Source organism: Nematolebias whitei, chromosome 22, assembly GCF_014905685.2.
Source record: "Nematolebias whitei isolate Nwh7 chromosome 22, NemWhi1, whole genome shotgun sequence".
Lineage (NCBI taxonomy): Eukaryota > Metazoa > Chordata > Actinopteri > Cyprinodontiformes > Rivulidae > Nematolebias > Nematolebias whitei.
Genome location: NC_056519.1, coordinates 16,121,228 through 16,146,237, shown reverse-complemented (window position 1 = coordinate 16,146,237; position 25,010 = coordinate 16,121,228). Strand labels below are relative to the sequence as shown.

At 39.4% G+C, this 25,010-nt stretch overlaps 1 protein-coding gene across 1 annotated transcript in view; it reads left to right on the top strand.

The window, feature by feature from the left end:
• The first annotated feature begins 6,698 nt into the window (after positions 1 to 6,698).
• The window catches only part of si:dkey-97m3.1 (fatty acyl-CoA reductase 1), a 56,521-nt gene continuing 38,209 nt past the window's right edge, over positions 6,699 to 25,010 (top strand). The window contains exon 1 of the mRNA XM_037696038.1: positions 6,699 to 6,873. Within this exon, the coding sequence (XP_037551966.1) occupies positions 6,712 to 6,873 (162 nt within the window). The 5' untranslated portion in view covers positions 6,699 to 6,711. The remainder of the gene's footprint in view (positions 6,874 to 25,010) is intronic.

Here is a 25,010-nt window from a genome sequence, read left to right as displayed (position 1 = left end):
AGCCCCCCCCCCCCCCCCCTCCCCCAATCAGACAGCAGAGGTGACCTGGACCACGTGTTTATAAAGTTTTATTTATAATACTGTATTTTAAATTATTCTAAAATATATATATATATTTACATCCACCTCATTAAGTACTGGAAAATCATCCACTTTAAGGAGAACGTAGACACTTTTTGTAGCGCAGCGGGGATTTCCTTGAGAGGAAGGAATTTTTGGAGACGCCTGTTTTGAGTTCTCATCAATCTGAGCTGGACAGGAAGCAGGCTGCGAGTTTTATTTTATTTTTTTATATTACGTGCACTGTGCACAGCGGCGTCTATTTTCCGAAGTGGGATGTTTTTGCAAGCTGGATCGTCTTGTTTTTGATGAGCGAATGAAGCGGAGATGAAGTCCAGCCATCAGCAGAGCGTTGCCTTAACCAGGACCGTGTCCACCGAAAATAATCAAAGAGACGATTATAGATATATAATATACAGAAATATGTGGAAAAACTGTGTAAATAAGATCTTCGTAGAGAAGAACCTTATAGAGGAGTTGAAGCTCTAGTGTACGAACAAAGCGAAGCGGCACTACATGAACCAGGACCATCAGCTTGCAGTGTCTGCTTTTGTTGTTGTTTTTGTCTTTTTGTGCTTAAAAAAAAACTAAAAATCTGTGACAGCGGTGTCCAGAAGGACACTTAGAGAAGAAGCCTGCATGACAGCAACAGGAAGGACGTGTGCCTTAGACTGACAGAGTCTGGATTTTGTGTCAAAGGTTTAAATGCATCAAAGCTGGGATGGTGTATAGAAACAGAATCCAGTCGTTCGCAAATCTCACGAAGTCGTATTTTATTCACAATGAATCAAAGTTGCAACGAAGGGAGCCATTTTTAGGAACACAAAAAAAAAAATAAGTAGATTTGAATTTAATGGCAACAGCACTTTCTAAATTGTTGGGGCGGAGGCAACAAAAGGCTGTAAAAGAGAAGTGGTTCAAATAAGCAACAACTGGAAGAGGCTTTTGCAGCTAATTGGTTAGTTGGCAACAAGTCCGTCAGAGGACTGGGTATAAAAAGAGCACCGAGAGGCGGAGTTTCACCAGTCAGGGTAAAACAAAAGGAAGATTTAAATAGTTCATCTATATGTTCTAAAATCATCAAACAATTTTAGAAGTTGGTATAAATCTGTGTGCAAAGGTCAAAGCTTCAGTCCCTCAGGAGGCACTGCAGTAAAAACTTCATTTTATTTATATAGCACAAATCACAGAAGTTGTCCTGAACAGAAACAATCACGTACATAACAAGTCAATTATTAAAAGTTATCTGGAGAAAACATCACTGAGCCACAAGGACTCGTTTACAAGAGAGACCTGTTTTAGACAAAAGACACGCAGATGAGACACACACAGCAATAAAACAAATCACTTAAAAGCAAATAAAATAAGTGATATAAGAAGAAATAAAAAAAAACAAACATGCTACATTATAAAGCAATGTAAAAAGCTAAAAACAGGAACATGTCTGCATTGAACTTAGATGTTTAAAATCCCTTAGGGAGGTTAAAGTCGAGAACTTCACATCTTTTTGCAAGATATTACAGGAGCGGAGTAGGAGAAGGTCCTTTTGCCAAATACAGTTCGCACTGACGGGTCGCTGCAGGTAATTATGTCTTGAGAGCGCATAGAATGAAGGACCGACTTCCTGTTTGAAAACGACATCCCTTTAGTTTTATTAGCATTTAGCGCCAGTTTGAGATGGAACAAATCTGACTGGATGATGTTGAATGTAGACTGGAACAGCTGGAAAAGCTTAGCAACTGTTTTAGCTTGACAATAAACAACTGTGTTGTTGACATAGAAGTGTAAGGATGCATCAGGAATGATCTGATCTACATGTACATTGCTTACGTAGATTGTGAAGAAGGTAGGTCCTAAGACTGAGCCTTGTGGTACACCATTGTTGACCGTTAAATAGCTGGAAGAAGTACTGTTATGTTGAAGACATTGCCTTCGATCTGAAAGTTAAAAAACAACCAATAGCGTAGTCTGAGAAACCAATATCTGAGCACTTACGACATAAGATGTTATGAAAAGAATAAGTTTTATGTAAACACTGTCCAGAAACGCCACCGTCTTCTCTGAGCCAAAGCTCATTTTAAATGGACTGAGGCAAAGTCGGGACCACCTTGCTGGTTATCAGCGCACAGTTCAAATTTCTGCCTCTCTGACGGTATGGGGGTACATTAATGCCTCTGACATGGGCAGATTACACATCTGGAAAGGCACCATCTACGCAGAACAGTTTGTGAAGTATTTATTTTTGACGTGCTGCTGCCATCAAAATTCAAAATTACATCATTTGTCCCATACATGGTACAGTTTCTTAGTTTTTAAACGTTTGATATGTTCCCCGTGTTCCACTGTGAATGAAATAAGAGTTTATGAGCTTTGCAAAGCCTTGAATTGTGTTTTTATATACGTTTTAAACATTTTCTAGCGGTGTTGGGACAGGCTGCTATACAAACTCCAACTCTACACAAATGAACAATAAATGGTATTTTCAAGTGTAATATAGTGAAATATTTTAATTTATTTCACAAGTTCGTGTCAAACACCTCATTAGCAGGGGTCTTGACACAGTTCATGATGATTTTTTTTTTCTTTTAATAAAAATCGACATCATTAATTCCCACTTATCAAATGTCAGCACATGGCAGAGCTTTGCACCAAGTAGTACAACCTGACACTGAGTCGTATTAAATGGGTGCTAGTTCTCCGCTTGTGTTGCGGGGAAAGGTTGCACATGTGGCTGAATTATTCTGTCTGCGCTGTGTGACGTTAAAACCTGCATATTTGTGCCAAAGCTCTCTGAAAGTTGGATTTATTATGAAGCAGTCTTTAAAGGTTGTACTCGTTTGCATTTTTTATACTATCACCTAACCACTTGTGAAGCTATCGTACGCCACTTGCTACAGATCACCAGTGAGGTGTAGACAAGAGACCCGGGACTCTGAGCTTTTTAATTAAATGAGAGCAACAACACTGGAAAAAGTGTGTTTTAATATCACCAGCTTTTCATTCCATGCCTCTATTAGGAAAATCTGGTTTTAGGATGAGGTTTCCAACATCTGCTTGTGGCCCTTAGGAGCAAAACAACTTGCTGGGACTAATATGTTTGACTGGGGAATCTGCATCAGGGTAAGACAAAAAAAATAATAATAATCTTTGATAAACTATTTTAATAGAGCCCCAGAAAAATAAAATGTTGGAAATTACAGCAACAACGCTACATTTCAAAAAAGCAAGAGAAGCAAAGTTAAGACAACTTTTGTGTTCCAGGAAAACGCTCCACTCCATTTGTAGCCCGGCTGACAACGTGGGTGACCGGGCGGGCGGAGTTTTGTACTCTTGAGTTTCTTCCATAGTTTTCCCAGGTATTATTATAGGCATTTTTGAAATGCAGGTATGCAATCTAAACAAAGCACCTTTACCTGCGTATAGTTTGAGTATAAATATGTTTCATCACATCAAAATCAGACATCTCTAACCCAAATGGTTCTCCCCATTGTTGACCTGTTTATAGTCACTTATCTGTTTCTGTAGGCAAACTAACAAACTGACATTGTTTTAATTAAACACGTTACCATTAATATGAGAAGAAAAAAAAGTTGTGTGGATTTTATTTTTTTAAGTCTTCATGATATTACTGCAACTTTAAAATGTGATTGACAGATGCTTAGAGGAGAATTTGAGCACATTGTTGGTTTTTGGGTTTAAAAATCTTCTTGCACTTTTTGCAAATGGTAATTGTTGCCCCAATTAAAGCTTCCTTCCTCATCCTCTTTTAAGGAAAATACTTAAATACTTTCAACTGGAGTTGTCCTGTTTGCCACTGTGATTAATCCGGCTGACTTTAAAACTCAATCCAAGCCAGAAGGTTTGATTATGATGTTGAGGAAAAGGACAGCTCTTCAGCTGCAATAAAAAAAAAAAAACAAGGCCTCAAACTTAAATCTTATGCAGTTTGTTCAGAATGCTCCTTAACGTGTTGGCACATCTTCCCACGTCTCCATCGAGACAAACTGTGAGTCGATTTCAGAAGAAATCGAACGCTTTCATCTGAGCGAGCAGCGTCTGTGCGTTAAAACGTCAGAGGGTGAACCATGGCCTCACTGTGTCGTGTTCCAGCCGTGTGTTAAACTGTCGACGTGTGTTAAACTGTCGACGTGTGTTATTGAGTCACCAAGACTGACTGAGCATCCATTTTTATGAAATGCAACACTACAGATATATTGACTTTTTTGCAGAAACCTTGTTTACCTGTATTATTTTCTGAAACGCTGTCAAAATAAAACAATCTTGACGCGACATGAAAGGTGCGTTCAGGGCCTTTTGCTGTGTGGTTTTTCTTCTGCTTGTCTGGAACACAGTTTCATACAGCTTCGTAAGCAAATGGGATTAACTGTTGGCTTTAACATTGTCTGTTGAAAAAAATCAAACCAGTAGACAGATTTTTTTTATTATTTTTTTTTAATCTATAAGAAATTAATTACTGGATGTGTGTATAACTAGTTTGTGACAGTAACAGAGTTTTTGAAAACACGTACTCCGAGTGGGATATCTTGCAATATTGCACATAGTTATTTTCAAGGATTAATCAAAAGGGAACGTGTACATGGAAAATTTAGAGCACTTTTTTTTTCATTCAATTTTTATTTATACAGACTAGTCTCATTGAGGACCTGTTCCAGACAGAACATATAAAGTACAGACAATAATAAACCATAATAACAATAAACTACAGTAAAATGCAATTAAAATAAAAGTAGCACAACTTTAAGGTCCTGTGATTATGCAGTGAGCATTTAATAAATTGTATGAAATTATTTAAAAAAATAAACATTATTTTGGAGGAGATGCAAAGAAGATAATTTAAGTAGTCTGTTTTCTGTTCTGCTTGAAGATGAGCCCAGATTAGTTGTGCAAAAATTGACTGCATGATCTGTGTCCGTCACATATTTTATACAAAAAGAAATAAAGTGAATTTAATTAAAATATGAGGTAGCGAAACATTGTTATATTTTATTTTTTATTATTATTATGTATTTATTTTTTTTATTTTTTTTGTTATCGCGTATTAGATTAAATTCTGATGACAGTTTCACTAAAGGGGTCATTCAAGGTGATTCTAAATCCTTCCTTTGTGTGTTGCAATACTTTATGTTGGCCACAAGAGGGCAGCAGTTAAAGTACATTTTACTTTGCTGAAAGGTACTTCCTAAAAACAGTGTCGTGATTAAAGTTTTTATTGTTAATACGTGGGAAAATAAGAGTTTATTTATTTTGTTTGTTTATTTAATTTACTATTTTTAATTTGATTAAGTAAAGCGTCATTTTCCGTGCAGTTCTCTATCTCGCCACCAGAGGTCAGTATAGTCCAGGGCTCCATTTGTGGGCAATCTGGTTTCATAATTGTTGAATTTACATAAAGTTATTAGTCTAACACTTCCCCTTTACGAATGTTTAACAATCACATGTGATCTTTATAAACTTTAAATATCAGAATCAGTAGTTAATTATTTTTGACCTGGTCAAATATAAGAATTTATCAATATGGCTGTTTTCTGCTGGGTTTAAGTAAGATGTAGCAAAATAAACATAATTGCAGTAAACTTTTGCACAAAGGGACTTTGTCGTTGTGCCTTTATTAAATTATAACTTATTTTAAAAGTAATAATTATCATGTAACACTGAGCAAACAGCAAATCCTGTCAGATTGCTAGAGCCATGTGGAGGACTGTGGGGCAAATCCCAGAATGCATTGTGGCTCTTTGTTTTTAACATTTCTGACTTCATACATTCCACAAGTAAACTACTCAACAGCTACCCTGACCTTAAAACAGAACAATCTGACAGACCTCTCCAGAAGGCCTGCTGAACCTGTTCTCCCACGTGCAGGGTCAAGCTGTTGACCCTCAGGCACCTGGAAGGGAAATTATTTTGCTGATTGCATCTTTGTTGTTGCACTGCTGCTGATGAACAAACAAAAAAAACTCCCAGTCAAGAATTCAGGCTGAGATTTGTAAACAAATGTACAAGATGTCTCTGAGTATGTTGATTATGACTCTCAGCTACCACACCAAAAAATAACATAATGTCAGTGAAACTGACTGAGTAGCCTTTTTTTTTCTGTTTTTTAAGGTCAGCTGCCATCTTGAAGTGGGTTAGCTTCAAAAGCTAATCAGTTGTATAAAAACAACCATATTTCCTGATGGTTTCATTAAAATCTGCCCAAAAGTTCAGGATACTTTGCTAACAGACACAGCTGACTCCAGGTAAATGATTACATTTTAAAGTCTCATCTGCTGCCACGCCAAACTTGAGGTCAACAGCTGAATTATAGCCATTTCTGTGCTCTTTAAGGTCAGTCGGCCACGGCAGCCATCTTGGATCTGTTGACTCCTAAAGTTCATCAGTTGTAAACACCCAATGATTGATTTATGCAAGTTTTATTTAGAAACTCGTTCAGTGGTTCACAAGATATTTTGCTAACGGATACAAGTAGGCAAATACATCATCGCCCGCCTCCAGCTGTCTGTGGCGGGAGATAGACATCTTGAATTGACCGCTGGTATTTCTGAATGATATTTAGCTCGGCCTATGTACAGCCGGATGAGGGGAGGGTCCACGGACCAGATGCCACGCCCTTTCCCACTTAGAGGCTCGTGCATGTTCACGCGCTCTGCTCTACGGACAGACAGGTGGACAGACAGGCGGCGTTCTTCACTGAAATCATCCCCAGCAGTGTGTCAGTCAGAGGCGGCCGGCCGGTGGGTGGAGGCTGCGGCACGGCGCGGAGGAACGACCCGCCAGCACCAATCGATGTCAGCGGTAAGAGACGAGTTCGGTGTCGTTTTCTCCCGGTTTTACGTGAACTGAGTTCGTGTCTCGGGTTTGTTGAACTAAATAAATGATGGGGTTTTAAAAAGCAGCGGTGTGTCGTGGCACGCGCCGCCGGAGCATCACTGATGGTCGGCTGTGTAGAGGCAGCCGCGAGACTGACTCACTCGAGCTGAAAGCGTTCAAGACGTCTCCATGCGCTGTTTTTTTTTTTTAAACTTCATGTTAATTTGTTTAACTTCGGGTGTTTTGAGGCCGTGTACGCGGGTTTGTTTGGAACTGTTGCCTCCTTCCATAGCTGGGCGGCGGGGTAGTGGGACAGCTGGAAGCCGCAGTCGGCGCGTGGAGCAGCCGTATCAGGTTAGCAGCCGTTAACCGTGAGGAAACAGGAAGCGACAACGCTGTTTCAAAATAAAACAGTTTTACGCAAATTATAACGACCGTAAACTTAAAGCACATTTAATTACGTGTTTTCTGTGTGTGTTTGCACAAATATGCACTTAATGGCAAAGATTTAACTTGTTCTTGTCTAGTGTTACTTTAAGCAAAAATATATTATACCTTTATTTTGAAAACGGTTACCGGATATGTGATGTAATCAACCCGATTTTGATTAACAGGGACTGCACGGATTTGTGTATCTCAATCTCGTTTGAGCTTTTTTTGATAAGTCTAAACGAAGACTTGTCAAAAACCCTAAATATGAACCTCCTAGACATGGAGAGGGAACGCGGATAGGCACCGGATTGTTTTGATTCGTATTTGGGTGATCTGCTCACTGGAGTACCTTTTGAACCACCAATCTGCTCTGGGGGGTGCGACTTGAATGATGGGAAGCTCAGATGACTGTCTCACAAGTCAGCCATGCCTTGTATAAAATCACGGGCAGCCACCTCAGTCAGGGCTTGACTCATAACTTCTTTTTTTTTTTTTTTTTTTAAGGGAGCCACGTGGACACATTAACTAGTGCCAATCCAAATATTCACATCAAGTTCTCCTGTTTAGTCTATGTTCTGTCTCTTAGAAGGTTTTTACCTGTTTTATTCTGTTGTTTTTATTCTCTAAAATTGTATTCACATTCTCACCTTCTCAAATAAAGAACAAATAAGTATCTTGCACAAATTTCTAAATCAATATAAAGAGCTCTATTGTCTAGGATATTGGTTTATATTTCATTGTCCCCATGCTCATAAGAACACGTGTGTGCCCTCTTCTTGTGATAGTCTCTTTTGTGCCTTTTGTCAGATATAGACTCCGTTTCAGCTTCCTGATTCATAATCCATTTTTGTGTACATGTGCATCCTGTCCTGTAACAACAACGATTTGTGTCGTTCTTGCTCTGTAGCCATGCTGTCATGTTTGAACTGTGCCTCGTGTGTGCATCTTCAAACACTAAGACTAGGAATGTTCATCTCATTTCTTCGTATACCATAGTATTGCACCCTAAATGTACATGTGTAAATCTACATGTATTGTAGATGTGGAGAAAGAGGAAAAATATTGTGAACTTGGAGAACCGGATCACAGAACTGGAGCAGTACACCAGGATGATTGGTGTGATTATCACTGGGCTCCAGGTCAGTCTGCGGTCATCTGCTCGGGCGGTGTCTGCTGACAGCGAAGGGGAGCTTGCAGAGCTGGATGCTGGCTCCACAGAGCAACAGGTGGCTGCAGGCCAGAGGCATTGACCTGGACTGCCTGCATCGAGGCATGCCACACCCTGCCAAGAAGAAACATGTGACAAACGGACCGTCATCGTCAGGTTTGTCTGTAGAAAGCACACCTGCTTCTAAAACAGGGCAAGAAACCAAAAGGTTCTGACATCTTTTATCTATGAACATTTCACCAAACACAACGCCGACGTAGCCATAAAGCAAGGTACCTGAAGAAACTAGTGAAAAAGAGCTAAGCGCTCTGACTCAACTGTAAGATTTTCATCCAACTTAACGGCATGCCTGAGGAAACTTAATATGCTCATCTTTAAAAAAAAAAAAAAACCTGAAGGATCAGTAAAATAATCAGTGAACTGCAGAAACTGGACTCCAATCAAGGTCACAAATGCACACATTCAGGACACATTCTGAAAGGAGCAATTTGTCTAAATTTTGAGAAAATCGCTGCGCCACTGAGAGGATTGCTGGATATGATCAACTGGAACTCTTCCTCGTCGTTTGCTCCTCAGACTGAAGACTTTTGGATAATAGACACAAACGTTGCAAGAAGGAAGAATCCGTCCAGAGGACCTGACTCAACCTTGTCAGATCTCTGAGTTTCACTTTCTGAAACGATTCACAAAAACTTTTTCACAATATTAAAATAGTTTTTAGACGTACCTGTGTTTTCCTTCTAGTGCAGGTATTTGATTTCAAAATGTGCAAAATATTAAAAGCCTCTCTGGCTGAGACTCAAAAAAAAATGTACTCATCAGGTTTTTCTTTTATTTATTTTATTTATTTACCAATATCTGTTGCAAATACTAACCATATAGTTCTTGAGGGGGGAAACAAATAAAGCAATTAAGCTGCAAGTATAAATGTACTAATTTTATTGATGTTCTATTCAATAGGGTTGTTGGGAAATGCCATTTAAAATAGGTCAATGAATCCCCAAAGTCATCCTGTGTGCTCAAAATTTTGTGGTAATTCTATTAGTTTAAGAGATGGTTCAGTGTAAAATGGGAAAATCTTCTTTTTTTTTTTTTTTCCTTCCCAAGATCATTTAACTGTACAAAACTTTTTGTAGATAATGTACAGATTTATTCAGACTTAAATGGACTGTCCGACTGAATTAAAATAGTGGGGGGTTTTTTGTGGCAGGATTACTAAAGTTACTGGCATCCAGTCAGTCATAGTGTCTACTCATTCTGACATAGCAGCATACATGCCAGCAACAATAATATGAAACCGCTAAAGGGGAAAAATACACAAGTCTTAGTCTTTTGTTGTAAACTGAAAGTATAGAGAACTACAGCCTGATCTTTCATGGCGTAGGTGTTTAATTAAAAATTGCCAAGATACAAAGACAAAGTTGCACACTGTAGCTGTAAGCGTTGCCGTTTCTTCACATAAAGGCTTTAATGAAGTGTCGGGGTGTCTTTGCACCTTTATTTGGCTGTTTCTCAAGGGGGTACCCTCAGTTTGAGTCAGCATGGTGTTAAAGATGTAGCTAGGGTGGATAAATGAGCAGGAAGAGACCGGGAGCAGAAAAGAGTTTAAAAAAAAAAAAGTTCCTCTACTTACTTGGGCGGCCGTGGTGCAGTGGTAGTGGCAGCCGACCTCTGATCGGAAGGTTGGAGGTTCGAATCCCGACTTCCCACACCATGTGCCGTTGTGTCCCTGGGCAAGACACTTAACCCCGAGTTGCTCCCGGTGGGACTGGATGGCGCCTTGCATGGCAGCCTACCGCCACCGGTGTATGAATGTGCGTGTGAATGGGTGGATGGCTGGTACTGTAAAGCGCCTTGGGGCCCCTCATAGGGGGCTGGAAGGCGCTATAGAAGTAAGCTCCATTTACCATTTACCATTTACTTTTCAAACTTTAACTATTGTTATTTAGAGACCAAATCTATTGATTGTGTTATCTATGTATACAGTATATATAATTATTTATTTTACTGAAATCTAAAGTTCAGCTTGTTCAGTACATCCTTACTCCATCTGTGGTTTCTGTGGTCCTTCAGCCAGATATCCAGAGGGGGATGTTTGTGATGACATTGGATACTGCATGGACATAAGCTCCCAGTTAACCGCATGTCACTAGGGGGAAATGTACAGGATGAAGAGGCTTTGAATCATCAAGTATTGATTTATTGGTGCCAGTGGCCGCAACATACATCTGAAGTAAACTATGGGTAGAATGCAAGAAGGATGACCTCCCTTAACCTACATTTGTACCTTCTTTTTTAAAAGTACAATGGAGTCCTTAATGCTACGCAAGGGAAATAAATATTTTTACTTTTAAAAGTTTTAAAAAAGGTTAGTGTTTTTTTGTCTCATTTACATTAAAATACATCTTTCCATAGTATAAGCACATCAATAATGTTTATTTTTTATGAAATACCAGAGATGATGACCAGATTTTATTTAATTGGCAAATTTCAATTGAATGATTGTCTTGCGGTTTAAATGGGGATAGTTCACGTTTATATATATTTTTTTTATATTAATAAAATTATTGGAGTAGATTTAAAAGACACAAAGCAGAACCTACTAAAACATATTGGTCTCAATTGTGTCTAAACATTTTAGTGGAAGAGTTTGTAGGTTTTAGACTTTCAACCTAATTTTGACAATTACTAATAACGCCCATCTACTCAGATCTGAGTTCACTTGAGTTTATTTTCGTCACTCGTTTTCTCAATTTTGTTCTTGCACTTCTGTGGCTTGCTTTAAGGAAGTAAAAACTCCGATTGCATGTGGATGTTGCAGCTCTATCTCAGTTACATTAATCTATCGTTAAAGTAGTTTCTCCACAAACATGATCCTGTAGGGGGAGAGATCACAATTCCATATTTCCAAGAACCAACTATAAGAAACGGCAGCCTGCTGGCACATCCTCAGGAAGGTGTGGTGAAAGTCCAACCCCACCTTCCTGCAGGGTCCTTAAAAGATGCTTCTAGAAAGAATGCTGCTCGCCACACAGGTAAATCCACACTGAGTTATATTTGTGTCCACACCTGTCTAAATGCATGTCACTTATTTCGGAGTGCTTCTAAAGTTAATCACCGGAACGAGGTGAAGGGAAGAAAAGGACTAGCGATCTATGCTTTGCTCAGAAAGCTTTTTTATAAGTTTGGACATATTTACTCAAATTGTATTGAATAATAACGCAACTGTGAAAAAGAAGAAGAAGAAGAAAGTGCTGTGTGTATCATAGTCATTGTTTCAATACAGTGATGAAATTAGTTCTGCATTTAACCCATCACATGTGAGATACTCCCAGGTGGAGCAGTGGGCAGCTATGCAAGCGCCTGGGAAGCAGTTAGGGATTACCAGTAGGTGTCTTGCTCAAAGGCACCACAACATGTGGGCATGGCGTGGAGTTGAATCTGTGACTTTCTTGTCCCAGGTCGGCTGCCCTACCTTAGGAACATCACAACCGCCCCCACCACTGGAGATTTGTTGACTCCTTTACTTCCTATGGAAGCATGCTTGGAATGTAGTAGTTAAAATTAAGGCCTTTTCCCTCGCAGGCAGACTGTTTTTCCCAAAATGTTTTTTTTTTTTTTTTAAAGCACGGTGACATAAACATCTTTATCCATGCAGAAATGCACAAAATGACCAAAAGCGCTGTGGCAACTAGCCAGGCCTCTGTGACGCTGCCCAGTAATTTCACCAAAAACAGGAAACAAGGCGTGCAGCGTGCACATGATGCTTACACCCTAGGTATGAATAACTTGCAAACACAGAAAAAAATAAAGATGGCAAATACAAGAGCAATTCTTATTGTGGACTGAAGAGGAAGTAAATTTCTACTTTGTGTCACATTAAACTATAGGACCAGATATACAGTGTATATGATAGATGGATACGATAGATGAATACCGTACATAGATGAATGAATGAATGAATGAATGAATACCGTACATAGATGAATGAATGAATGAATGAATACCGTACATAGATGAATGAATGAATGGATACTGTATGTAGATGGATGGATGGATACTTTATTAATGCCAGGGGGAAATTCAAGTCTAAAAATGCAGACTTAATGGACACTTTTCAGGCCCAGTATATAGAGAATGTTCAAAAATGTGATATAAACTTTTTGGCCTTAGTGTCATAATAAGGGTTTTTCTTTGCTCTATTCAAGGCATTATTTTTCATAAACCCTCTCTACTCAGTAAATGCCTGTAATTAAAGTGTTTGCTGTAGTTGACAAACTGGCATCTGTAACAAATGCAAGAATGTCATCGGTCATCACAGACATATCTGTCTCACTTGGGGTCGGAGGTTAGGTCGGAGGTGAGACTTTTTGAAAAGGTGTTTTTGTTGTCTACACAAATAGTGGCATTTCAAGGTTTAGTTTTAGTTTTTTCCACTCTGGAATCCATTTACAAAAAATAGCGTTTGTGCAGAAAGTACAAAAAACTTGTGTAAATAACTGCACAACGCTGTTCCCGTGTAGACGTGGCCTTGGGTGCTTTTCCTATTTTATCTCCTATGATCTTTAAAAGTATTAACAGCACATTTGCCTCTAACTCATTTCACGTTTGAGCAACTCTTGATTGTTTGTGCAACTTGTTGAAAGGGTGTTCCTCTTTTCCTTTTTCAAGAAGAGCAAGATTTTCTGTTGAAGCTGGAGATGATGGGCTTGACAGGCTGCTCGGGGGTTGTTGTTGTGTCAGAGGCTCTCAGTTGGCATTTTTATGGGAGTAAACCAAAACAAGCCCGCAGGGGTTATATAGACTGATGTTTGTCTGGGACACCATTAGGGCTGTCTGTAGCAGGGTGGCCTGAACTGACTGGCTTAAATCTTTTTGTTTGAATCCCATAGGATCACATTACATCCTGTGTATGGGTGAAATGTCTAGCAGACAAACTACGCTTAGTCCTTCCCCATAAAATACTTAAAACTTTTGTTTCTGGTCATAAATGTATAACGGCATGTCCATTTGTTTAAAGATTTAAAAAAACCAAGAATACATGAGTTCATCACAAGTGCATCCTCCACACAAGGCAACTCGTTGATCCTGTAGTGTTTTGATGAAGGCAGACACTCCCCAGCTGAATTTGTTGCGAAGCGTTTTGTTACTGTATGAATTCAGGCAAAACAAGGACTGAAATCTACCCAGTCCATCTTGTGTTTCAGCAGGCTGATGTTTCTGGGTCACTTTTTGTGTTCTCAAAAAAAGTTTTGTTCCAAACGATGGCAACATCCGAAAAGTACTTTTTGGGATGATGTGAAATTGGCTCCATGAGATGTGAATCATTTCTGGCCTCGAGTCAATTTGATCTTGATTCACCTGATGATCAAATGCACAATGATCCATTCTTTTCTTTATAACTGCCCACAGCTACATTTTTATTTTTATTGTTTAGAAACTATAAAATAACTCAAACTAGAATGAAAGCAGGATTTTGTGGGTCTAATTGACTTGTATGTGCCTATATGTGTGGCTCCAGGAGCAACAAGCTCTACTGACCGAGTCCTTTGTAAACGCTTAGTCTGGTTGGCCAATACAAACCAGAGCCTATCTCTGAAGCGAACAGTAAAACTCAAACAGCTGATAAAACTTATTATGCCTGGCTCTGAAAGCTGCCTAAAGTTTAACCAGTCTTCTCTGTTGGTGACGGACAGCTTCTGAAACTATATCAGACCAGGTAGTGATACTAGGGATGCACCATTTGCAGTTTTCTAGCCGATCACCGATCTCTTAAAAAGTCTGCCCTGCCGATTCCAAATTTGGCCGATACAGATTTGCACCTTCAATTTACCAATTTTATTTGATTGAAAAAACATACCCTTGAACGATATCCTAGAAACAATACCATTTTTTTAAAACTGTGCCTGAGGTGGTGCTCTGAAATATACCGGTCAATTAAGTTTAGACAATTGTTAAAACTACAACAAAAAAAAAAAAACGGTAAAATCGATTTCTCATGTAAGTGTCGATCGATCTCCCAAAATTAGGGAAATTGGAGCCGATATATCGACCGGCCGATAAATCGGTGCATCCCTAAATGATACTTTTGGCTTTTTTTTTTTTTGAATAATTTAAGTTTGTGCTCTGCAGTAAGGTAATAACTGGACTGGACTTTTCTCCTTTATTCCAGCCATATAATAGTAACAGAAGCCGTACATTTGCACGTACGTTTCAAAATGCACAAAGGCTGCATAATATAATGTTGAGATATTTTGCTAAACTAGCATAACATTCTGTAACTGCAACTTTATTCCACTGAGGCCAGAAAATTATTAATCAAAGCAGCTAAGTTCATGTAGTCTGCAAACTCTGCAGTCTGTCATTTACACATAATCCTCCATGTTTGCTTCAAAGTGTTTCTTATCGTTTGTGTTTGTACCTTTTTGTACTAACCAGTAAATTAATCGAACATGATCCGAGTAGAAGTCGTAAGGCTCACGTGACTTCCACTTACAGAAACTGGCGATAACCACTTGTTTTTATTATTATTTTTAAGTGTTCTTCCTGAAACCTGAACCCGTCATAACATTCAGCCGCTATCGCATCTTCGAAAGAATGAGCCATGTGAGTGGTTCTAAGTGTTTGCTGTCATGCTCATCAAAAAGATTGCGACGGGGCTGAAATCTTCTTGCATTTACCACAATTTGTCCAGTGGCGGCCTGAATCTGATTTAATCTGGATATTTCTGCCTCTTGTTTTTGAAGTCATTACATTTTTCCACTTCCGTTGTAATCTGCGTATCGGATGGATAGGTGGGTGGACAAACTGAGCGTAAGAGCTGTTTGAAAAGCTCTTCAACAAACACCAGAGCTCTTATGTCATTAATTAAAAACCTGGCTGGCATCGGCAGAAGGCGAAGCTTTAGAGTTACTTGCGAAGTACTACATTAATTAGTGTTGTGTGTCCACTGTAATCCATCTCCGCTCCGGATGCCTGATTTAATCGCATGGTCACCGGTATCGGTTTTCATGCAAGGGAGCTGCGTGTTGTTCAAAAGCAGGGATAAGTCGAGAAGAACGAGATGGTATCGGCCTGCGTCGCCTCACCGAGGATTTGCTTTTCCTTGTGTTTTACGAAAGTGAAATTGTTTCTACTAAGCAATGGAACAAGTTGAATCAAAACCCAAATGACACAAACTAGTGATTTTATGTTGGTTACTGAAAATTAAATCCACTTTGTTGTATCTTGTGATACTGAATCGTTAACCTAGTGAGTGAAGGCATTTTTAACAAATACCGATCCAGACCTCTTTAGGACGAGCCGACAGGTGAAGTGACTGGGCCACCGTTCCCTCTAAGTGTCTACAAAACCAACAAAAGGCATGAAAAACTGTCTAACTTGAACTTAAGTGATCTGTTAATTGTTATTCAGTGTTTGTGATGGGTGTGCAGAAACAGGTGTGTGCTTCCTTCTTGGGGAAAACTGTTAATTTGATTACAGTTAGAGCTGCTGCAGGCTTTAAGGATTTAAGCCTCATCTCTTTAACCTAATCGGTTTTAAGCCAGTCTTGAATCAACACACGAAGGTTACTTGTCACCGTCAGGTATCGGACCATGGGAGAGTCGGTGCGTGAGCTTCTGCTCCTGTGTGTGGCGTCTGCTTTACGTCTGGCAGCAGAGGGATTCTGTAATTACACCAGCTGTCTCTGAGTAACGGCGTATCTCTGGTGTTTGTTTACGCTTGGCTCCGACCCAGACTGGCAGTGGTGCTCCGAGCGCTGCTCTGGGGGGCGCGAGGTCGTGATCCCTCACAGCACCGTCATTCTGGTAGGAATCCATCGCAGCGCTTTCAAGTAACAAACCCAAGCGGTCTTTGATTGGTGGTGGTAATTAATGGATCTAACGAGAAGTTTAGATGTTTTCCTCTTTTGTCAATTGTACTAAACGCGATTTTGAAATTTGAGGAACTATTTGTTTACTGTTGTTGCCTGGTCCTCTCAAGGATACATTTGTTCATAATATCCAACTTAAACACAGCACGCATTAAAGATGTTTATTTTGGATGTCATTAGCAGTCCAAGTTATCAATTTAATTTATTTCAATATTTATTTATTTAAGGATTATTTAAGTATCATTTTCAGGTTTGACAAAAGCGTTATTAAATTACTAAAACGACTAATTGGACAAGTTTAGCCAGAAAAGGAGGGAACCGATCTTATTAGAAGTGAACTGTTCTTGGAAACGTATACCTCTACCACTAAGCCCCAAAGGAGTGTAACGTTACAGGAAGTAAACAACGGCAGGTATTGGGAGCTTAAATAACTAGGTAGTTCTCAGAACATGCAAGATTGTGTTTAATATATAATCTCACTTTAGGGTCATGCTCAGTTTTTATGTTTAAATCTTCTATAACAAACGTCCATTTTTACTAATTCTTCGTACACAACTGGAGGTGGACAAATGGTGTATTTGTCCATTTTTGTGCAGAACTTGGAAGTTATGATAAAGTCCAAGACTATCCTACAGATATGATTGAGATTTTATGTAAAGATGCAAAGAATGTGTGGCTGTGTCAAAATAAATTTCATTACCGGTTACTACATTATTTTGTACTCAGGAAATTAAGTTTAACCTGCAAGGTTGATCCTTTTGTTAACTAAATCCCACACAAATCAGTTTTCTCATTTAAATGATAAACTTGATGTTAAAATGTTCTTTGTGATTAATGGCTTCTTTTTTTTGTTGTTGCCTTTTTATGTAAATTAAAGCTACAGCATACTTTAAAGGATGCTTTTTATGACTGAGTGTTAAACTAAGATAATTTATGATGATAGGACTGGGTTAAAGCCTTTTTACTGTACAGTACTCCCTACTATAGTACTAATACTACATCATTTAATCATGAAGAGCCAAGAGGCATTTACCATTTATAAAAAATAAAAAAAAGATTAACAGCCAGTCAAGCTCACACAGTGAGGTGTAGATATGTAGTGATGGAGAAAGGCCTCAACTGGTGAGGCAGTTTCAACAAGCTAATCATAGAAACCAAGCAGTCCACAGCTACTGCCACCAAGATTATCCGTAGGCTTGTCTTAACTGATTAACCAAATAAAATGCAGATATGTCTCAGAAGTCATACAAACATTGGACAGAAATTCACCAAATGTTTCTTTTTCCTGAAATTCTTGTGCACTTTTAACCAAACCAATGTCAAGTCCTTATTGCACCAACTAGAAGATGCTATTTTGTCTGGAGCCTGTACTCTTTCGATGATTCAGCCATCGGGCTGTTCAGTGCAACAGTAACTAAAGCTAAATATAGCTGTGGGGGGGAAAGTGTTCATTTTATTCTAATCTTTGTGATTACGTTGTCATGCTCCCCCTTATCTGTTGTTCTCTGCAAATAAATGTATTCATTCCCGCTCTTGAGCTTGTCATAGAAATAAAAAACAAAAAAATTGCCAGTATCTCTGCTGCAAGCATGGCACCAGAATTCAAAGCATGATCATTTAGAGATGACGGTGACAATAGTTGAGTTCTTATCAGAACAGTGTCTCAATTGATTGAGCACAATGTAGATGCATATTTTGGATTGTCATCAATTCAGAGGTCTTCAGGTGGAACGGTGTTATGTGCTTAAATCTGCTTTTAGGGGCATTTTGTTACTGTTGACGCTGATGTATAGTAAAAAATAAATGACTTTTTTTGTGTCTGGCATTAAAGTAGACTAATGTGCCTGTAATTATTAGCTAATTTTTTTTTTCTTCTTATCCTCCCTCCTCTGCCAGTTTTTGTGCAGTTATTACGGTCTTTAGTCAGAGTGCGTCTGTAGACTTCTCTTTTTTTTTTCCCAGCCTGAGTCTGTTTTCTGCTGACCCATTAATGAAGCGGTTGTATGAGGAACGGCCGGAGGCTAGACTGCAGAGCTGAGGCTTGAAACAACCTGCAAACGGCACAGAGCAAAAAGCTTTAAGGAGGAAAAGGAAACCTCAGACATAAAGAAAACGTGGAATAAAGCCAGGATGTGCTGCATTAACAGCAGACAACTATAAACATCAGAAGAACTACTGCTAGTTTTCATTCTTAAGCCTTGAGCAAATTTGTTTTTGATGACCCTCAATGACTTTGACACGATGCAGAATTTTGACAAGATGGCATCAAAAACCTGAGAAGTGGTCCATTAAGCTCCTGGTGCTCATCCTTGCACTGCTTTGACTTCCCTCTTTTCAAGTCATTGTATGAACTCTTCAAAAGGACTTATTCATCCGTGACAAAGCCAGACCGACGCTGACAAACATCATCTAAGCAAGCCTTACTGTGCGTCACCTTAAGAGACTTTTGTGATGGACAAGGAGGACTGATGTGGTAAAAATAGATAAATGGGGAGAAAAAAAAATCCACACAAATAGAATTGTCATGAACACATTTATGCGTAGGGCGCAGCTTCATAAGAATTATGTACCGTGCGTTTCATGTTTTGATCTTAACCAATTCCCACGTTTTTTTTTTTTTTTTAAACATACAATAGTCCCTCGCTACTACGCGGTTCGTTTATCGTGGACTCGCTCTATCGCGGTTTTTCAAAATAAGATTGGACACGACACACAATTGGCTGATTGATGGATGAGCCGCACGATCGACATGGAATTTTTATTTAAAATTAATTGTTTTAAATTATTTAGCACCTACTGCCCAGTTGTGCAGCCCAAAGCTGCAGAAAAAGCTTCCTCTTGCACATCTGTGCAGCCCTTACTGCAGGATAAACTTCCTGCTGCAGCTGATCAGCTGATCAGCTGTTCACCGTGCAGAGCAGAGAAGTGGGAGTGGCCAAGAGCGCTTGCAGGTGGAAAAGAGCAGAGGAGGCAGGGAGCTAAAATCATGACATTCTGTCCCCCGCAATAAACGAGGGACTACTGTATTTGAATTCCAGAGTTTTAAACTAAGCACATCATATGATTATAAGAGACGGAATTATAATTGTTTAGGTCGAACCTTGTAAATGACGTGTTATGCACAGATCTTGCTCTACTGGCGCTCAGAGTATGTCGTGATTAACGGGTAGTATACACAAACACAGGCAAAAACAGTACCTGGGTGATAATTATACCCTCAGAATTGGGTGCTTCCTACTTGCTGCTGTACAGTAAATGTATATCCTTCTTATAAACTTTCAGTCTTGGGCATCATTCAGATATGAACTGGCACCAGTAAGGAGAAAGTTGAATAACATCCAGCCATCTTAACAACATTAGGATGTCTGGACTAATGGATGGAGAGCATATCCAGTTAAACCCCTGTCTCCATCTTGGTTTGCATTTTTAGGAAGCTGGGCATCATCAACCCAATTACAAGACCCCTAGAGAACTAGGAGGTGGAGTTATCAAACCTTTGGAGTGATGCCGTACTGTGTGTATTCAGGATTGTAAATCTCAGACATGCACGTCCTTTCCAGCAGTTGCAGGAGCGTCTCTATTGTCAGCATGTAATCTTTAGTGACTCTCAGCCCCTCGTCCTCTTGTCCTCATGTCCACAGGGAATCTGTATGCAGCACTGAGCTGGAATGTCAGGGGCCTCAGACCCTTTTTATTTAATTTGTGCATGTAGATGAGTACGTGTGCAGACTTTACCTTGTCTAGAAGTTGTAGAAGGAGTTTAAGATTCAAAACCTGTTTTAAATGCACGTCTGCCAACTCTGCCATTTCTTTTCTACTGTGCACCAAACACACTTTTAAGAGTAAATCAATGTTGGATAACAAATGAGAATAAAAGCTAATTAAAAAAAACAGTTCTTCAGATGAAGCTGAACATGCCGCCACATGTGCTCTCCTTCTGATTGGTCAGACAGAAATGACACTGAGCAGAAGCAGGAAGCTGTCATCAGTTCTCCAAGGGGCTTGTAGTGTGTTGTTGTCGTGGTTACGCACAAATAAGCAGCAACACTGGCTTTGCGGTGGAACTCTTTTCCTATGTGTTGACACGAGGCTTTGATCAGAGGGATTCATGTTGGGCAGCGTCACTAAGAAAACACTGCTGAAGCCATGTGACATCTCAGGTTGCTGTCCGTTACTGTAGGAGGAACAGAGGACAAAAGTCAAACACATAAGGGGGGTGTATGGTAATAAAATACAATTAAACTGTAATAAAGCCAGAAATGTGTGTGTATAGCATGTAATACCATGTGATTTTGAGTAAAGGTTTTTATGGCTTAAAAGCACAGAGTTCACTGTCGGTAAAATTATATTTTGCATTCAGACTGTAATACATCAACCGCTTGCTTGTATTTCTCAGGTTTATGAGGTTTTCATGCCTCTAAATTCCAGCTGTAATAAATATTTTTTAACTTTACTTGTTCCCACGTGGATACAAGGTAACAGTTGTTTCATGATAACTAAAGATATGTTCATTTCTGAAGAACAGCCATGTTCCTGGGTCAGTTTGACCCGGGGAATGTTTAATCATGCAATTGGGTCAGAAACCAAAAGAAAAATCCCCAAATACATTTTTGTTTCTGATTATTAGCTCCATTATTAACCTTTTTTCAATCAATATTTAGTGCAGTGATGTTTTTTTTTATATTTTTTTTACCTCTCTTAAGCCCTATTCGCACGGGAATAGTTTTACCCAAGGACCACATGTAATAAATAAATTACTCCCCAACGTCTGCTTTTTATGTGGCACATTCGCACGGGATGACCAAAGCCTGAGATTGAGCTGAAATTTACAGACATCTTCCGGATATGATAACACACTGCGTTGTTATGACCAGGCCGGTCCATTTAATGTGCAGTCTGGGCTGGTCTCAGGCTTTGATGTGGTTTTGCGAATCAGCACAAAGAAAACTAAAGAATGCACAATATAAATCAGTGTTAATCTACTTGAGGAGGAGGCAGGTCCGACCGGCCAGTTTAAGAGGTATAAAAAAAAAGCCACGTTCAGCTCAGATGGACAGCTGTCACCAGCTGTGCACGTGAGCAGCTGCGCGGCCGCTAACCCGCCGGTTGAAATGGATTTGTGACCTGGCTAGGGTTTCCCCCACCTCTCTCACAGTGATGGCTGGACATGGGCACCAGTGCATCCCGCTTCCCGAAAAGGAAGAAGCGGGTAAATATAATGGATGAATGGATGGGTTAGTTGATGACGCGTGCGTCTCCACACCTCCTGTCATCTGCGGTGAAGAAAGTAGTATAAAAGCCGAAGCAAAAAAGAAAAATATATATAAATAAAGTTGAATTGGGCAGCACATTCATTTAAAATAGCCTTGTTCTATATTGTTCCAAATGATTTTAAACAAAAACAAAAAATGCCTCATTACGTATCGGATCCGGCCCATTTCTGTCCAAATCACAGAGATGCCTATTCGCACTGGATTAGTATTATCACAGGACCTCGGAGTTCAGCAAAATATAGTAGGTAATTTGCGGAGGAATTTTTACTTTACAAATTACTGATAAAACTCCTTTCTGGGTGAAGTTTGCATGTTCTCTCCGTGCATGCGTGGGTTTTTTCCGGGTTCTCCGGTTTCCTCCCACAGACCAAAAACGTGCATGTTAGGCTGATTGGTAACTCTAAATTGTCCCTAGGTGTGAGGGAGAGAGTGAATGGTTGTTTGTTTCGTTTGTCTCTATGTGTCCCTGTGATGGACTTGCAACCCATCCAGGGTGTACCCCGCCCCTCGCACAGTGATTGCTGGACATGGGCACCGGCGACTCCGTGACCCAAACTGGAAGAAGTGGGTAAAAGATAATGGATGGATGGAATTACTGACATGTCCAATTTGCACGGGCTTAACAACACAATCTCCATAATGATTACAAATAGCAATTAATCCCGTGCGAATAGGGCTATATTTAAAGATCAATGAGGATAAGTCACTCTTTTTTTTGTTTAAAAAAGGCATGATTTTTTTTTATGTCCACTGGAGGGGAAAAAAATCTTAGACAGTAAAAATAATGGTTATACATAAAATTCATTTTTTAGATTTTTTTATTTTTTTTTCTCTCATTTCAAGCAGTGATGTTTATAAATAAACTTGAAACACCTGTTTTCTTTTGTGGTCAATTTGACCCATTGATTTAAAATCAAAACAAATGAGTCATGAGGATTTGTGTTGGGCGCTGTGGCTGAGTGGTTATAGCAGTCGTCCTCCAATATAAGATTCGGGAGTTCGATTCCACCAGCAGTCGCATGCCGAAGTGTCACTGGGCGTGACACTGAACCCCTCATTGCCTCCAATGTGTGTCCCATCGGAGTACGAATGTGATAAAGCTGTGATTAGTCTTTGTGTAGATCTAGTAGAGTGATGTATGAATGAGTAAATGAGGACACAGATTGTAGTGCAGAGCTTTGAGTATCTTGATTAGATAGAATAGTGTTATATAAATACAGTCCATTTACCATTTGAAAACCAATTTTATTCATTGTTTTTAATCCAGAAATGAACAAAACGAGAACTTAGAAGCATGAACACTTCATGTGTGTCTGTTTCTCCACAGTCTGAGTGATATGTCATCATGTTGTGATGGCAAACACTAAGCAATGTTTCAACCCAGAAATACACAAAAATGAATCGCTGTAAATGAACAAGATGCACATGTTTTGTCATCTACACAGCACATGAGGGGCATGTCATCACAGTGTGCGTTGTGCAAAATAATTTAGCACGTTTCACACACGTCATCCTCGTCTTGACATCAGATGGCCTACAAACCTGGCACCTCTTCTTTCTTTTTCCCCCAGCAGCAACCTAGAAAGAAAATGATTACCATGTCTTTTTGCTTTCATAGACACACTTGCCTCCCACATTGGTGTACTGGGTGTAGTCCTCTCCTGGATCTCCCTTTAGCAGCAGGGGTTCTTGGCAAGTGCTGTCTTCATTGTATACGTTGTACCGCAAGCGCCTTCCTCAGCTCCTTTAGAAAGATGCGCCTCTCGTACAGCATGGACATATTCCACTTTGGAAAGATTTTTGTCCAAATGACAAAACGTGTCATCAGCTGATACATCAATTGTCTTGTAAAAGGTTTGTCCACCTGGTGCTGTAAGACCCCGTGGCCTTGGCCAAGTTATCCAACCCCCTTTGGTGGCATTGTAGTCGAGGATCATACTTGTTTTCTGGTCCTCTCATGTGCTGATTTCAGCGTTTTTGTGCAAGCTGCTCATGAGCACAACCTTTTTCCCCTTTTTAGGGCAATAAGACACCAGGTGCTGTCTGTGAAGGCAAACATGGAAGACTGAGGGACCCTGTTATCACTTTACCAGCAGGGAGTTCAGCTCTGTTCTTTCAGACCATTCCAACCATCCAGAGGTGTAGTTTACATTTTTGCAGTGGGTATACTATGCTTAGAAACCAAAGTACACTTGTTAGTACAATGTAGTCGTTAATTTATTTTGATTTTTAAGCATATTGAACATTTCAAAATTTCTCTGATGCTTTTATTTGAATAAATGTACAACAAACTTTGTACAACAGTTGCCTTTGTATTAAAAACTTTACAGAATTTATAAAACGGTATCGAAGCAAAACATGTTCAAGTATTAAGTAGTAAGTACAGAAGTATTAATTATACAAAAAGCAGGTTGAACCAACTTAATGTCTCTATAAAATGTTCCCAATGTGTTGATAATGACACGAGCCTATGTATCATTGCCAAGGATACATGATGCTCGTGTCATTGGCCACTTTTAAGTTGATCTACTCAAATTACCAAGTTTTTCTAGTGGGTATACCATGTACACCCGCATATCACATAGACTACACCACTGCAACCATCGTGAGCTTGCTCTTTAGAAAATTCTGTTTATTTAGTTTCTGTTTCATTGTCATGATCGAAGATGAGTTCCAGCGCCTCCAGGACTATCCTCTTTTTTTTTTTCCTGACCGTGACTATATCACATGTATCTGCAGTGTGTAATGTTTTAGGACTCCCTTGCAGAGAATACTACGTTTCCTCGTCCCCTGCAGAGTGTCCACTCAATACGGGTGGAGTTTGGTTGTTTGTTGCTTATTAACCCAAGCAGAAGTTTCATACAGAAAAAAAAATACTTTCAACTTTTTTTTTTTTAAGATTTTTTTTATATTAAAATTGGTCAGTTTGACCCGCAACATAACGGGAGGGTTAAGTAACGCATTGAAAACATTTACTTAAGTCAGCGTCACATTACCAATGTGTGCGAAGGGAGTTTAGGGCGTAACTCAATCCTTAGTTCTCCTCCCTTTCTGTTGGGAGTTGTTGCGACAAAGTACTTCCAGTTAAAAGGTCTGCAGGTCTAAATGTCTAAAAGTCCTGAGTAAACGCACAGTTCTGACAAACCCCACTCCCAACAGCTCAGAACTTGAGGCGATTGCGCAATAAAAGCCACATTTAGCCACTTGTGCTGGCCTGTTCTTTGTCAGTGACTTCAGTGGAATTTTACAACACTGTTTTTTTTTTTTTTTTTTGCATTTTGTGCCTGCATGCTATAGTTGTTAATAGATACTCAGACTAACTGATCCTAAAATGAGTTGATTTGAATTTATTTTATGACATCATCTACCAACAACG